Source organism: Acomys minous, assembly GCF_964271855.1.
Source record: "Acomys minous genome assembly, chromosome: 10".
Classification (NCBI taxonomy): Eukaryota; Metazoa; Chordata; class Mammalia; order Rodentia; family Muridae; genus Acomys; species Acomys minous.
The window spans coordinates 48775262-48791444 of record NC_140491.1 but is presented as its reverse complement, the minus strand read 5'-3'; the positions used below and the strand labels follow the sequence as shown (position 1 = coordinate 48791444).

The following is a 16183-nucleotide window of genomic DNA, read 5'->3' as shown; positions in this document are numbered from 1 at the left end:
TTACAGGCAGCTGTGAATGCCCAGTACGGTGCTGGTAACCAACCTCCATTCGTCTGAAAGAGCAACAAGTGCTCCTTAACATTTAGCCAACTCCTCGGCTCCAATAAATACATAGGGGAAAATCTGGTAAGCAAAAATCCAAAGGTCTACTGGTTCTATGTACTGATGAAAATGTCCATATTCTTTAAAATGTTCTTGAACTTGTACCTGCAAGGCTGTACACACATAATACAAAAATGAGTTCACACAGAATACAGTATTCCATTCCTTTTCCTTCTTTAGGGACAATGTGAGAAAATTTAATCTTTAAATTCACAAATAATAAATTAAAATTGGTGGTAACCAAATCCCACTAGAATAATTTGTTTATAGGTTTTCAATCCTCCCTCACTGTGCACCGCAAGTAGCTAAGCATGCACATCATTATCAACACCACACTGGCTCACACACAAAAGAAACAAATGACATGAAATTCCATGGATTCTTGCCATGTCTCCCTATTAGGCTGGAAAACCACTGATCTGAATGACTGCAAACTTCCCAGAAAAGGGTGGTGGGGCCTTTCCTGGACATCTTATCTCTCCAAGGCTTCCTAGCACTGAGACAGAACAGCAGATGGCACTCTGGTCTTGGGTCTTCTGGGTCAACTGGGTCACTACAAGTATCAGCAGTCTCTTAATCTCCTTAAATGCTTTATATTGAGTGAAAGATTGCTCAAAGAGTTAAGTTACAATCACTTTAAAGGTAAAATACAAAAGAAAGTAAGAAAAAGAACTTGGAAAAATACAAAAAGGTGAAACGGTCTAGTAAATAAACCGACTTTACTAGAACAGTATGCTTCCATTTTACATGAAAACACAATGGCTTTAACTGCCTATAATTCAGTGATCAGGCAAGCTGCCCATCAGATGTCCACAGACAGAGGCGCTGTGAGCTGCATTACAGATGGAGGCCTTCCAAGATCCTGCTGTGTTAGAGCTATGCCACAGCTGTAATCAGGTCCTGCTTCAGCTCAGTACTGCCAAGTAAGCGCTGCTCAGGACTCACTGCTGCAGTCCACACGTAACTAACCGTAGGAAATGCTGGATTTAATGTCTTTTTGCCACCTGTGGTGGTTTAAGTGCGATGGGTTCAATGAGAATGGCCCACATAGCTCATATGGTTAAGTGCTTAGTCATCAAGGAGAGCCCTATTTGAGAAGGATTAGGAGGTGTGGCCTAATGGGAGTGGGTGTGGCCTTGTTGGAGGAAGTGTGTCACTGGGGGTAGGCTTTGAGATTTCAAAAGGCCCACGCCAAGCCCTGTCCCTCTTGCCTGTAAGTCAGGATGTAGCTCTCAGGAATTGCTCCAGAGCCCTAAGTACTGACCTGCTCCCCGCCATGATGGTAGTGAACTGAACCTCTGAAACTGGAAGCAAGCTCCCAGTTAAACGGTTCCTTTTAGAAGAGTTGCCTTAGTCATAGCATCTCTTCATAGCAATAAAACAGTGACCAAGATATCACCTCTGCTGGCATTGAAGAGTGGTGGAGTGTCCCAAACATTCTTCCATACACTCCTTACAAAACTAAACAACATAGAAACCCAATTTGGAGAACAGAGAGCTATATAAAACGCAAGTCCTGGGAGAGAGCAGCTCCAGGAGACCTGCTTGATTTACATGGGCTACACAGAAATTTTCAACTGTAATCTTGAGAGATTTTTCTTTCCAAGACTGACAGTGAAAATTTCCACCTATGTATATATTCTAGAGTCTCTTTAGAAAAGAAAAAAAAAAAGCTTTTTTAAAAAATCACATTCTAAGGAGCGTTTCTTAACTAGCACATTTAGGCTTCCTGCCTAAGGGGAGGATTCACTTAGGCCCTTTACCCAGAAAGTGAGAGTACTTTCCCCTTCTGTTCCAAGTCATCGAGTCTCATAAATGCCAGGCTAACACAGCAGTTGGTCAGAACAGCAGCCAGCTGCTTTCCCATTCTCATAAATCCCTTCAGCTTTCACTGTTCTCTAATTCCCATGCCATTCTCAGCACTTGAGTGACAGGTAAATTTGGTGACCTACTTTCCAGTAGTGTCTGAAAACAAGTGATGAAAATGGAAAGTGAAGGCTTAATGGGACCCACTGAGGCACAGCAAATATCTTTCACATTCTGTGTTCAGCGTGAGCATCAGAATTTGTCTTCTTCAACAAGCTAAATAAACAAGTTAGTTATCTTTATAGGAATGCCACAAGAAACATATCTTCCTATAGCATCAATATTTATTTGAGTGCAATGGCTCCTTGGTGTGATAGTTTTTAACTAAGCCATTGCTTTGGCTTACCTTGGGCAGAGTGTAAAAAGTCTACAAACTGAAATTTTAAATGAAGAGTGTTAACATTACAAGACACAATATAACTTCCTAAAAACTTAGCATGATTGTGAAAGAGCAAAAAGGTTAATAAAAAAAAAAAAAGTCATTGACTTGAAAAACTAGCACTCTACTCCAAATGTCACTTGGAGGCATTAAATTGTTAAGGGGCCTTCATTAACATGCCACATTTGCACGGTAAAAACTACCTTTTCCATTCTACAAGTCAGCAGCAGACTGGAGTCAATTAGGGTGCTACAGTTAGAACTCACAACAAGTCAAGTCTGTAACTCCAGAACCTAGACTGTCTCTGTATCACCCACCCCTTTCTAAAACTTGCACCCCTAGACCATATTTACACAGCCTAAGAGTAAGTCCCCCTTGCAGGAGAAAGGATGTAAGAAGCTCACAACACAGAAACACGGCCCTGTCTGAGGCTGAAACAGCAGCAGGCACTTGCTGGGAAGAACTCCGGTGGAGCTGCTTACAGAGCAGTAGGGATCGCAGTGGGAGTTTGTCAGTGATGGCTGCGCACTTGTGAGCCGTCGACATTCCTCTCACTCACTCCTCACCCATGCTCCTACAAGCAACCTAAAAAGCCCCAACTGGTCAACAAGCCGGCCTCAGGGGGAACCGTTTCTTGTGTGCGCAGTCGATGTCCTACCTGGGTTAACAGAGGTGTGTTGACGTCTACCCACAAGAAGTCACGCATTCGCTTCCATGCCTTGCATCCCTGACATCTCCTACCAGCCCCACCACCTCTACCTTCCACACGTCCACACCATTAGAGTTCATTCAGCTCTATTCTAACCCTCACCAAGCTTTCAACACAACATCTGGAGCTAAGTGCAGTGAGTACAAGGAATGTTAACTTGAACTTTGGGGCGGGGGGAAGACAAAGTCTCCCTGTGTAGCAGCTCTGCCTAGCCTGAAGTCTTTATGTAGTCAGACTAATGTCTAAGTCACAGAGACCACCTGTCTCTATCTACTAAGTGCTAGGATTAAAGGTGTGCACTGCCAAAGGTGGCCCAGACTCTATTAAAATATAGGTTCACACACATCAATCACCAGTCTGAGTTCTGGACACAGTAAGCACTACTGTTTTTCTTTCTGCAGGCACAGCTTTAGCAGAAAGAAGCAAGGAACTGCTAGGGACTGTCTCTGAGCCCAGCCCTACTTGCACTCAGCAGGCTAGCAGCTGGAGAGACAGAGAGCAGCATGCAGTGGGGCAGCAGCAGCGGGGGCCTGCCTGACTCACCTGTAGATGACAGCAGGGATGCGCTTCCAGGATCTGAAGCCTGCCACACTCTCTAGTTCTTTGTCAGTGATCCACGCAGGTACTATGAGTTCTTGTGGATAACTACCACATAATCTGTTGGCAATAGAGAATTATGGTGAGAAAAAAGGAGAAAGAGAAGGGGATAAGATGGGGAATGAGAGAGAGATACAGAGGGATACTGCATCAGCCAGGCCTGGGAAACTACTCATGCCACCAAAGAGCAGTTAAAAAGACAGTGAGGGGGCTTGCCCGCCATGTTCAAGGGCCTAGACTCACACTCTAGCACGGGGGGGGGGGGGGGGGGGGAGGGGGGGGAAGGAAGGAGAGAAACTGAGGGGGCATCACTTGAAGTTTTGGTCTCCTTAACAAAATGGACAGACATAGGGTTTTTGCTCATATTATACACATTGTCTTTGATGGTTCGATCTGATGCTACCTTTTGGAATCTGAAAATCTCACAATGAAACAAGAGAGTCTAAGGGACATATTCATTCCCCCCCCCTCTCTGTGTGTGTGTGTGTGAGTGTGTGATTTCTAACCAGTTCAGTAACAGAAAACAACCATCTCTATCACCTCTCTGAGCTTTAGTCTTCCAGGCTCTTGTCAAAGGAAGCATAAAAAGGAGAAAGCCCACCATGTCAGAGCTCCAGAGACCTCTTCAGATGAACTTACTCTCTGATTTGAACCAGGACAGCCTAATTGTAAGTAACAAGTGCAGCCAGGAGTTATATGATACAATACACAGTAATAATCCCAGTGAGACAAGAAAGTAATGTGAACAAGCTGATAATCATAATTTTTATAAAATATAGTACAGAAGAGGCCATATAAACAAAAGGTGGAAGATGCATTCTAGTCAAGCTGGTGACCTGGGACACAGTACTTTTGACAGATTTTATTTACAGGACAGTATCACTAGGTAATCTTCCTCTTCAACAGTGAAAGCAGTATGAAATTTAATCCTAAAACTCAAAAACCATCTGTGCTGGCTCATTTTTATGTCAACTTGACACAACTAGGCTCATATGAGAAGAAGAAACTTAAGAAAATTCCTCCATAGGACTGGTGACTGATGTGGGAGGTGGTCGTGGATGGTATAGAAAGCAGGTTAAGCAAACCATGGAGAGAAAGCCAGTAGCAGCACTTATCCACGGCCTCTGCTTCTGTTCTTGTCCTGAGGTTCCTACTCTGAGCTCAGGCCCTGACTTCCTTTGATAAGTGTAATGTGGAAATACAAGCAAAACAAACACTTTCCTCTTGAAGGTGCCTATTGGCCACAGTGGTGTTTTATTTCAGTAGTAGAAATGCTAGCTAAGATACCATCACCTCCACTACCCTCCCCTATTCTATGCATTAGAAGGAAACTTAGGACTTCGGGGTTTTAATCACTCTACACATTTCTTTCTTTCCTCTTCTCAATTTCCAGAAAATAAAGAATCAGAAGTTTAAAAGCCACCAAACCAGGAGGACAGTTGTGACTGAGAATAGCTACATAAACTTCATAACACCCATTCAAACTCTTAAAAATGACCTGTGACAGTGACATGGCAACTGCTCTAACCACTTGTCCTATGTTCTAATCTTTGGCAGTCCTGGAGGGGGCTTGCTCATGGTGACTCTGTGCTCACTGTGGATCAGACACCACCCCTGCTCCACTCAAAAGGTCAGCTCTGCTCACTGTGGGTAAGTGGCTCCAGCGCAGGGCAAGGAGGTTCCACTCAGCAAAGCCTATTTTCTGCAGCTTTTCTCCCTCCACCTTGCCCCTGAGAACTATGCCATGTGAAGCTCTTGTGTCTTTGTAACCCCCAGGCTCTTAACTTCTTGGCTAGGCCCCATGTGAAGAGTTGCAAAGAGTTGTAGATTTTCTAGTGAAAAATGGCCAACAACAAAATAGACCAAGAAAATGGCTATTATAATTTGAGATAACTTAAAAGATCAAAGGATGATTAATGCTGCAAAGAAGAAATTTATGGGGAGAATATATTCATTTCAGTCCCTTGGACTATGTTGTTTTACACAAACTGAAGATTGCCAAAATCACAGTTTTTAGCCACCTTCTCTCACCAAAGCACTTACATGTTTTTAAAAAAACAGGTAATGAATGAACATTTGATGACAGTTACTTAACATTTGATGGTTAAATGATCATAGCTATGAGAATTTGCCTTTAAGATTAGCAAGGAGGTACTGGGGATATTACTCAGTAGGAAAGTGCTTGCTATGCTATCATGAGAAGCCAAGTTCAGATCCCCAGTGAAAAGCTGGGGTGGTGGCACACACCTGTAATCCTAGCACTGGGGAGGTGCACACACCTGTAATCCTAGCACTGGGGAGGTGCACACACCTGTAATCCTAGCACTGGGGAGGTGGCACACACCTGTAATCCTAGCACTGGGGTGGTGCACACACCTGTAATCCTAGCACTGGGGTGGTGCACACACCTGTAATCCTAGCACTGGGGTGGTGGCACACACCTGTAATCCTAGCACTGGGGTGGTGCACACACCTGTAATTCTAGCACTGGGGTGGTGCACACACCTGTAATCCTAGCACTGGGGTGGTGCACACACCTGTAATCCTAGCACTGGGGTGGTGCACACACCTGTAATCCTAGCACTGGGGTGGTGGCACACACCTGTAATCCTAGCACTGGGGTTGTGCACACACCTGTAATCCTAGCACTGGGGTGGTAGCACACACCTGTAATCCTAGCACTGGGGAGGTGCACACACCTGTAATCCTAGCACTGGGGAGGTGCAGACAAGGAGGCTCCTCAGAGCTTGCTGGTCAGCTAGTCGTGCTGAACTGGAAAGCCCCACATTGGTGAGAGACCTTGTCTCAAATATAAGGTGACCAGTGATAAAGGAAAACACACAATACTGGCTAGTTGCTGGCATCTGCCCACACCTGCCCACACACATAAGCAAGCATGTGTCTGTCCTTGCTTTACATACACTGATTCTCTCTAACGTAATGCTAAAGTGGTGATGAAAACACACTACTGCGAGACGGTAAGCACGGTCCCATCTAGACATGCATGTGGCAGGAAGAAAAGAGGCCACCGAGGTTAAAAGGAAGGTTTCAAGAACTCATTAAGCAATATCATTTTCCACTCTAGAAATACTAAGTAAAAGGTTCAAGAAGAACTCTGAAGAACATGAATTCAGAGGTAAAAAAATTTTATCTCAAAAGACCTAAATTTAATGTTCTGCCACCTGAGAATTGAGGCTTCTGCTGTGAAACAGTCTACAAGTATCCATGTAACTCACTTGTATTTCTCATTGATGTTGGAAATCCTCCAGGCATTGTTCATATCAAAACCCATCCGCTCCACTTCATTCTTAAACCTTGAAGTCACATGCTCCCCTAAGGACAGAGACAGACACCAGAAACAAACAAATAAATTTTGCAAAAAGGAAAACAAAATCACCACTGCTTTTACTCTATTCTATTTAAATTTTTTTAAAGGCAGGAATATATAAATAGATAATATATATTTAGCTTTAGTGGAAAAATAGGCAGGTTAAGACTACAGAAAGAAGCCAAGCACCTATATAATCCCAGCACTTGAGAGGCAGAGGGAAGTGGATCTCTGTGAGTTCAAGGTCAGCCTGGTCTACAAAGCAAGTCCAGGACAGCCGAGGCTACACAGAGAAACTATGGGGGGTGGGGGGAGGGGGAAGCGGGTGCGCGGGAGAAGGGAAGGGGAGATTACAGAAAGAAAACAGGACTAACTTATATCAAGAATCATGTCCTTTTGCCGGGCATGGTGGCACATGCCTTTAATCCCAGCACTCGGGAGGCAGAAGCAGGTGGGTCGCTGTGAGTTCGAAGCCAGCCTGGTCTACAAAGCCAGTCCAGGACAGCCAAGGCTCCACAGGTATTCAATACCCTCTCAAAAAACCAGAAAAAAAAAAGGAGGAGGAGGAGGAGGAGGAGGAGGAGGAGGAGGAGGAGGAGGACTAGAATTATTATGTTGTTTTAGGCACTGCACACCTTTAATCCCAGCACTCAGGAGACAGAGACCAGTGTATCTCTGTGATTCAAAGCCAGCCTGGTCTACAAAATGAATGCTTGGCCAGTAAGGCTATAAAGTAAGACACTGTCTCCTCAGGGGTGAAGTGTATTACTTAAACACTCTCTGAGTATTGCTGTGTTCATTTGCTTGTACTTATTTTTTGAGAGGGAAAACAGACTGGGGGAAGTTAGTATAACACATAACTCTGGCCCCAAAGTTCAAATTCTTTCTTGTAACCACATGGCCTGCTTTTTTACTTCCATACTCAGACTGACAGTATACATAAAAAGAAATAAAATCCATCTTCAGTCACCAAGATTGGTAAAACAGATTTAAAATTCTTTATCTGAAACTCTGTGGGTCATGTTTCAGAAGCTGGGTGTTTCCTGACTTTTAGAAAGCTGAGCAGTGTATGTGTTATCACACTACAGTTACAATTTCATCAGAGCTCCTCAGGGGAACTCATGGGTATGTCACACCAAGTGAGATAACTGTGTCAGCTCAGCTTAGGTCAAACTGGTTAAGCTCAGGTTAAGAAATGCCTTCTGGTTTTCAGAGACTGCGAACAATCAGGCAAATGGTCACAGGATCCCAACTGCCAGTGACCAGAAATCCCGGGGAACACCCCATTATTAAAAGAAACTCTAGGCATCTATAAGAACACACCCCTTTTGCCTATATAACCACATCTCTCTGAAATGTGGTCCTTTCTCCCTTAAGATCGTAACAAAGGCAGAGCCAGCCCTAGTCAGATTTAGATGGCGCTTTGCTCCTCAAAGGAGTGCATGGTTCTAGAGTAGTACCTTACTAAACAAATCCACCGAGTAGGTTCCTGATGTGTGCCACCCGTGTTGCCAAGCTGTAAAACAAATGCTGGCGGAACTAGACGAGAAAGCACAACGAACAAAAGTTCACAACAGACTGCTGCTGCTGTGGAGAGAAGGACAAAAGTTTCCCCGGGGGATGAGCGTCAGGGCAGAAACACAGACTGCATGGACGAAGGCCAATCCTGTGAAAATATGTCCCATTTAAACAACCTTTCTTGAGTTTAGGCTAAGTATCACATGATTCCAGAAGAAGAGCTCTAAAAGATGATGTTCAGACAGGCAGGGAGAAATAACAGTTAAATCTGGTCCATTTGGAAAAGCTTTAGAAGTAATACAGCAGGCTCCCAAATAGGAAAAAAAGCTATCTGAGCTTGGGGCCATCTGTCTACAAACCTGTAAAGAGTACTGGCCCTTGGGAGACTCAACAGGGGGCTCCCACTTAAAAGCTGTAAAACTGTGGCAGCTTCCAAGTTTGTTAAAAAGTAGATATCCCATGGGGCTGGAGAGATGGCTCAGCAGTTATAAGCACTGGCTGCTTTTGCAGAGGTCCTGGGTTCAATTCCCAGCATCCACATGGTGGCTTACAAGTATCTATAATGGTATTCAATACCCTTTTCTGGTATGCAGATGTATATGCAAACATGTACTAAATTATATAAATAAATACACTTTTAAAAGATATTCCCTCTTGTTTTACAAAAGTAGAATACATTTTCATTAACGGTCTTTTATATTAACACCTCAGTTTTAGGATAAACTGATATCCTAGATGGAACTTGTAATTTACAAAACAACCACTAGCATCTGCGCACCACCTTGTAGACAATTATTGTTTAAAATTGAGCTATGCTGGAGACGTGCAACAGGCAACAGCCATAGGGCAGGAAGCCCGTTTAACTTGCCACAGCCAAGAGGATAGACATTTTGAGAGGCAGTTGTGGCCAGGAGCAGGTCTCATTCACTGACAGTAACTGTAGACTTGGACAGTCCTGAGCTTGAGGTCAGTAAGTAGATCAGGCTCTTGAGCAACCTCTCTACTGTACACTGGCGTCTGAGGATGCTAAAGTTCCATGACCAACACTGTCGCTTAGAGTGTATGAAAACAGGTCCTTCACCCATGCAGATCTTAGTGCTGTAGGATGCTTTTCTCACTCTTCGCTTGGAGACACTCTTTAGCTAGACCCCAAAGGGAGTCTACAGTAGGTGGGAGAATCTAATCTGTCTAGGCCACCAACTAAAAAGGTGGGTGTGGCACCAGAAGCCTCTGGTACACAAAGATGGGAAGCTACCCAAATGAAGAAAATAGTGGCAGATTTTAGCTATTCATCCAATACAGGCTCAGAATCAACACTTTTTTTTTTTTTTTTTTTTTTTTTTTTGGTTTTTCTGAGATCGAGTTTCTCCATGTAGCCTTGGCTGAACTGGACTCAATTTGTGGACCAGGCTGGCCTCAAACTCACAGGGATCCCCCTGCCTCTGCCTCCCGAGTGCTGGGATTACAGGTGTGCGCCACCACGCCCGGATGAATCAATATAAAACAGAAAGCTGACCTTCCCCCTTCTTCTCCATGCCATCTACTAACACTTCCTCTTTCCCCTTTTCCTCCTTTTCTTTTATACTACATTTATGGTAATATTTTCACTCAATAGTGCTTTTAAAAAGTTTTAATTTATTTAAAAAATATGTGTGGATGTTTTGCCTGCATGTATGTCCATGCATCAGTTGCATGTCTGGTACCCATGGAGTCCAGAAGGAGGCATAGAGTCCCCTGGACCTGGAGTCACAAACGGCTGTGAGCTGTCATGTAGGTGCTGGGAACTGAGCCCTGGTCTTCTGGAGGAGCAGCCAGTGCTCCTAACTGCTGAGCCATCCATGAAGGTCCAGCTTTTTATGTCTTTAGTTCTTATTCTTAGAAGTTAATCTAGCAGAGTATTTCCTTTCTTCTCTTTTTCCCCCTTATATCTCTCATTATTTTTCTTCCTATGATATTTTGATAGTATTTTGACTTTATTTTAAAGATTTATTTATTTATTATTATCTATATACTGCTCTGCCTGCACATACACCTGTGTGCCAGATGAGCACATCAGATCACATTATAGATGCTTTGTGAGCCATCATGTGGTTTCTGGGAATTGAACTCAGGACCTCTGGAAGAGCAGTCAGTGCTCTTAATCTCTGAGCCATCTCTCCAGCCCATTGACTTTATTTTAACGAAGGCCTCCAAGCAAAGTTCCGTAAGAAGTCTGCCTACCTGGTCTGCACAGGTCTCCATGTTGTTCTTTTTCACTGGCGTAGACCTCCATGCACCAAGCATGGTATGCAAATGAGAAGAGATCTTCTATTTTACCAGGTGGTCGGATTGCATTGTTCAATCTCTTAAGCCAATCTTGACATTGCTCAAAGGTCGGGAACTGACACCTTTGTAAAGCAAAACAGGTATGAATGTAATCAGGTGACAGTTGATAACAAAGTCTAAGCAAAGCCACCATTTCAAGAATGTCTATTCTTAATGAAGAGAAAGACAACTAAGAGTGAGACAGTCATTCACTACTGCTTACAATAAAAACAGAGGCAACACATTTTAGCCAGTGGTGGGAGAAAATATGGGCATGTGGAAAATCTATTATTTTAACCTAATGGATCTCTTCTGAAAGTGATTATCAAAGAAAGTATTAGTAGTTTGTCTCCTTGATGATCAGGTCTCACCCTACGTCTTCAGCTAGTTTTACAAGTTATATCTCTTAAGAAACATGTTCAAGTTGGGCAGTGGTGGCACACAACTTTAATTCCAGCACTTGGGAGACAGAGGTAAGGAGATCTCCATGAGTTCAAGGCCAGTCTGGTTTATAGACTAAATCTAGGACAGCGAAGGCTACACAGAGAAATCCTGTCTTGAAAAACCAAAAAAAGAAAAAAAGAAAGAAAGAAAGAAAAAGAAAGAAAAAGAAAGAAAGAAAAAGAAAGGAGGAAAGAAATATATTCAGAAGAGCCTTTTTTCTTTTGTTAAAACACAAGCCAACCTAAAAAAGAGACCACAATACTATCCATAGCCAGCTGGGAGATGGTTTCAAAATTTTGTCTACTCATCAAATCAGGACAATCAGATCCAAAATAAGGCAGAGGACACATAAACATTCAGTTGCAACCACCAGAAAACAAAACAGTTCTATTAGCAACAGAAATTTCCAGGATATACAATTAAAGGGTTAAAATAATTAATGCTTCCAGGCGGTGATGGCGCACGCCTTTAATCCCAACACTTGGGAGACAGAGGCAGGCGGATCTCTGTGAATTCGAGGCCAGCCTGGTCTACAGAGTGAGTCCAAGACAGCTAGAGCTGTTACACAGAGAAGCCCTGTCTCAAGAAAAAACAAACAAAAAAATCAAAAATTAATGCTAAATTTATTTTTTGAGGACTTATATAATTTATATTTTTATATGTATTTCTAAAAACTGAAACTAAGTAAAATTTAAAGTCTGAAAGGCTACCAGTTATCTATCAAAAATTAGATGGGTGTGCTGGCTCATTCCTGTAATCCCAGTACTCAGACAGCTGAAGCTAGAATATTCCAAGAAGTCTTGGGCAACCTTGGGCTGCACAGAGAGTTTCAAGGAGACTAACAGCTGGGCGCAGTGGTCTACTCCTGTAATCCCAGCACTTGGGGAGGCAGAGGCAGGCAGATCTCTTTGAGTTCAAAGCCAGCCTAGTCTACAAAAGTGAGCCCAAAACAGTCAAGGCTATTTTTTGAAACCCTGTCTCAAAACAACAACAACAACAACAACAAAACCAAGGAGACCACTAAAGCCTTGCCTTGTCCCAGTCAATGTAGTTCATCAACATGACAATACAGTGTTTACTGGTACCCCAAAACAGATCAAAGAAGTAAAAATGTCAACAACTGGACATATCTAGAATTACTAAATTAAGAACATATTTCAGGCATCATAGTGTTTTCTCCCCCTCGCCCTCTCTCTCACACACATACACAAAAGGTTGAATTATTTATTATGTATACAGTATTATGCCTGCACATAACACCAGCAGGCCAGAAGAGGGCACCAGATCTCATTATAAAGGGCTGTGAGCCATCATGCTGGGAATTGAACTCTGGACCTTTGGAAGAGCTGACAGCAAGCACTCTTAAACTCTGAGCCATGTCTCCAGCTCCCTCTCATGCATCATTTTTCAACCATCATAGTTAACATTAGATTTAATAAAATCATGAATGCTAAACATAGAAAAACAAGACACCTGCATTTTCTCAAAATGTTTCCCACAGATTGTTTATTAGTTTCAAGAAAGAAAATATAGAAATTATACAGAAATTGGATAACACTTTGATTGGACTAATCAAAACTCATCAATAGGAGACCAGTGGATTGATGTCTCTAGATGTAACACAATACCTTGTAAAGGAGAGTGTGTGTGTGTGTGTGTGTGTGTGTGTGTGTGTGTGTGTGTGTACACATTCTATTTTAAGACATAGAACTTCAATTTAATCTTGAGGAAACTCTAGACAAGCAGAAGGTGAGAAACAATCTATTAAAACAGAAAACTGTATTATTCAAAATGTCACTGTCAAAGGCTACATAAATTATATAGTCATAGCAGCTAAATGTATTACCTGACTTTGAATTCTTTACTGAATGTGCTGAATAAAAGAGTGCTGAGGAGCGCTATAGAAGACATCACTGGAGCAGGGATAGTAGATTTGGCTAAAGCACTATCATAGTAAAGTTGTAAAACTGACAATGATGTGCTGATTATATAACAAAATATTCTACTGTTAGAAAAGCACACTTAAAGAGTTTAAGGTTGGCTGCGTGTGGTGGCACACGCCTATAATCCCAGAACTCAGGGAGGGAGACAGGTGGATCTCTCTGAGTTTGAGGCCAGCCTGGTCTACACAGCAAGTCCAAAAACAAACAAATAAAAAGTTGAAGAGAGAAATGAAGAAACTTACTTTAATTTTTCAGAAAAGATTCTCTGTCTCTCTCTCTCATACCACGCACAGACAGACGCACAAACACAGACACACACACACTCTGCAAATAACAGAGTTGGGGTAAAGTTTCAGAGTTAAATGTATCTGTTTGTGCACCAATATATACCAAGAATAAAATATTCCAGGTACTAACTACTCAGAAATTATCCTAACAAAGTTGACCTTCAGAAGATATTTTGTTAACTACGTAACCACTCTTAAAGACTATTTTCCCCAATACTTCACAGCCTCATAAACCTACCTGATAACTTTGCAGTCTTTGCATGTCAAATGAAGCTGAAATATATCACGGCATTCAACACTTTCTATAAGCTGTAATGGAACCTGCAAAAATTAAAAAGGAAAGAGCATTCTTACTCAAAAGGCACTGACTTTCTAGGCACATCCAGCCCAACTGATTAACAGGAAAGAAGCAAACAGAATCGCAAATTTAGTTGGATCAGTGGTAATTTACTAAAGAGTGGATTAGAGTTTCGCTTTCCCTAAATCAGTGAGCTCAAGTCACAGCATGATGACCACCAAGAAGATGTATGAACTCTGGAAAAGAAGAGGAACTAAGTCCTTGGGTATCAACCCCACAAGCTCATCTCTCAAGGCACTACTTTAAGAAGCTACGATGTGCAGTAATACAAAAGTTGGAGAGCACTACACAAAAGCACGACAGGCCAAGTGCAAAGAAGATTGCATGTATTCACTGTCCCAGGTGGCAGCGTATGTTTATGCATGCCTAAGTTCTTAGCCAAGAAGGCTTCTAACTCTGACCTACCATGCAGCTGCCAGAATCAGCAGAGAACCCTCAGAACAAGGATGCTGGGTCAAAAAGAAGTCCAGGGCTAGAAGGCTGAAACACAGAAACAGAAACTGGGGCACAGACTGAAAAAGAGTAGCAAACTAAATAATATTATTCAGAGAAGCCTAGAAGTTTTTGCCTCAGGGTGAAGGCCTTGTTTCTAAGTATATAAGCTATAAAAAACTCCCTTACAATTGTAATAGAATTGGAGTAAGAGGAATACTATGCATTCTTGCTTATATTCCAAGAAAAAAGGAGCATTTATCTCTCTGCTTGTTTAACCCCTTAACCCCAAGGTGCTGCATCAGAAACTGCAGCTGATACAACTAAAAGAGCCTATAACTCGAGGGCAGGAGGGGGAGGGAGAGAATTGTCAGTAAAGATAAAATCATCACGAGGGAATAGGGAAATCAAGAGGAAAGAGATTAGGGCAGGAAAAGAAAGGTGCTTGCTGCCAAGTCTGGCAACCTGAGTTCAAGGTTCATATACAATAAAGAAATACAGTATTCTTTTTTTGAAAAAAGACAAGATTAGAATATAACAATGACTGGTTCTCAGGCAGACTCTTTGTTTTGTTTTGATATATATATATTTTTAATGTATTCCTGCAAGCTAGCTATCTTTCCCCCATCTCTCAATACATGATGAGGTAATCTGCCAGTCTGGCAAATGAGAGAACTATAAAGCTTTTATTTTTATTTGTAATTATGTGAATGCGTGTATGTCTACATGTGGGTGTGTGGATGTGAACACAGCACCCTCAGGTGACAGAAGTGTTGGATTCTCTGGAGCAGGAATAACACTTGGTTGTGAGCCATGCAAAGTAGGTGCTGGGAGCTGAACTCAGGTCACTGGCAAGGGCAAATTTGTGCTCTTAATCACTGAGCCACTGAAGAAGAAAGAAGAAAAAAGGGAGGGGGAAGAGGAAGAAGAAAAAGAATTAGAAGAGGAGGAGAAATAATAATAATAATAGTAGTAGTAGTAGTAGTAGTAGTTGTTGTTGTTGTTCTTGCATCCAAGTCAATTGGAATCACACACAGATGTGGAGAAATGCAGATTTTAAAAAAAGATTTATTTATTGGGCTGGAGAGATGCCTCAGAGGTTAAGAGTGCTGTCTCCTCTTCCAGAGGTCCCAAGTTCAATTCCTAGCAAACCACACAGTGGCTCACAACCATCTATAATGAAATCTGTTGCCCTCTTCTGGCACATGCAGATAAAGCACTCATCCATAATAATAAAAATTAAAAAAGAAAAAAAAGTCTTTAAAAAAAGATTTATTTACCCTGTGTGTATGGGTGTTCTGTCTGCATGTATGTCCGTATGTCATGCACACAGTGCCCTCAGAGGCCAGGAAGTTTCAGAGGTCCCCTGAAACTAGAGTTGCAGACGGCTGTGAGCCACTGTGTGGGTGCTGGGAACCAGTCACAGGTTCTCTGGTAGTGCAATAAATGTTCTTACCACTCAACTACCTTCTCCAGTCCCACAAAACATCAAATTTTAATACAAAAATTGTCACACTCAAGAGCAGCATCAATGAAATCAAAAAGTAAGAAAACAAGAGACCCCTGGCTCCACTCTGTCCTTTGCTTCTCCTTTCTGTCCTAGGCTCGCTCCACCTCCTTTAAGAGAGAGGATTGGCCACCTTCTCCTCCCCATGCATCTAAGCAAGCTTCTCCTTTCTTAAGGCTTGCAACACTGCTCTAGCTTTCCCAACACCCCTCACATATTCAAAACAAAACAAACCCCTCTATTTCGTAACACCTCTCCTACCCAGTATGCAGCCTCATAAACAAAGAATGAAAGATTCAAAGGCTCAGGAAGATTAAACTGCTGCACTATAAACACAGCCACGCCTGCTCCGTAGCCCAGGCTTCTTCTAACACACATCATGGCAGAACATGGTGAAAATAAAGCCAGT

General features: G+C 42.4%; 1 protein-coding gene across 8 annotated transcripts in view; it reads right to left on the bottom strand.

The window, feature by feature from the left end:
- The window catches only part of MTMR3 (myotubularin related protein 3), a 92067-nt gene that overhangs the window by 17638 nt on the left and 58246 nt on the right, over positions 1-16183 (bottom strand). For 7 of the 8 annotated variants that reach the window (XM_084798677.1, XM_084798676.1, XM_084798678.1 and 4 more), the window contains 4 exons: positions 13716-13798; positions 10720-10886; positions 6890-6986; positions 3600-3713 (listed from right to left, as the gene is read on the bottom strand). In XM_084798677.1, the coding sequence (XP_084654803.1) occupies positions 3600-3713; positions 6890-6986; positions 10720-10886; positions 13716-13798 (461 nt within the window). The remainder of the gene's footprint in view (positions 1-3599; positions 3714-6889; positions 6987-10719; positions 10887-13715; positions 13799-16183) is intronic. The other variant, XM_084798682.1, reaches the window with a different exon arrangement.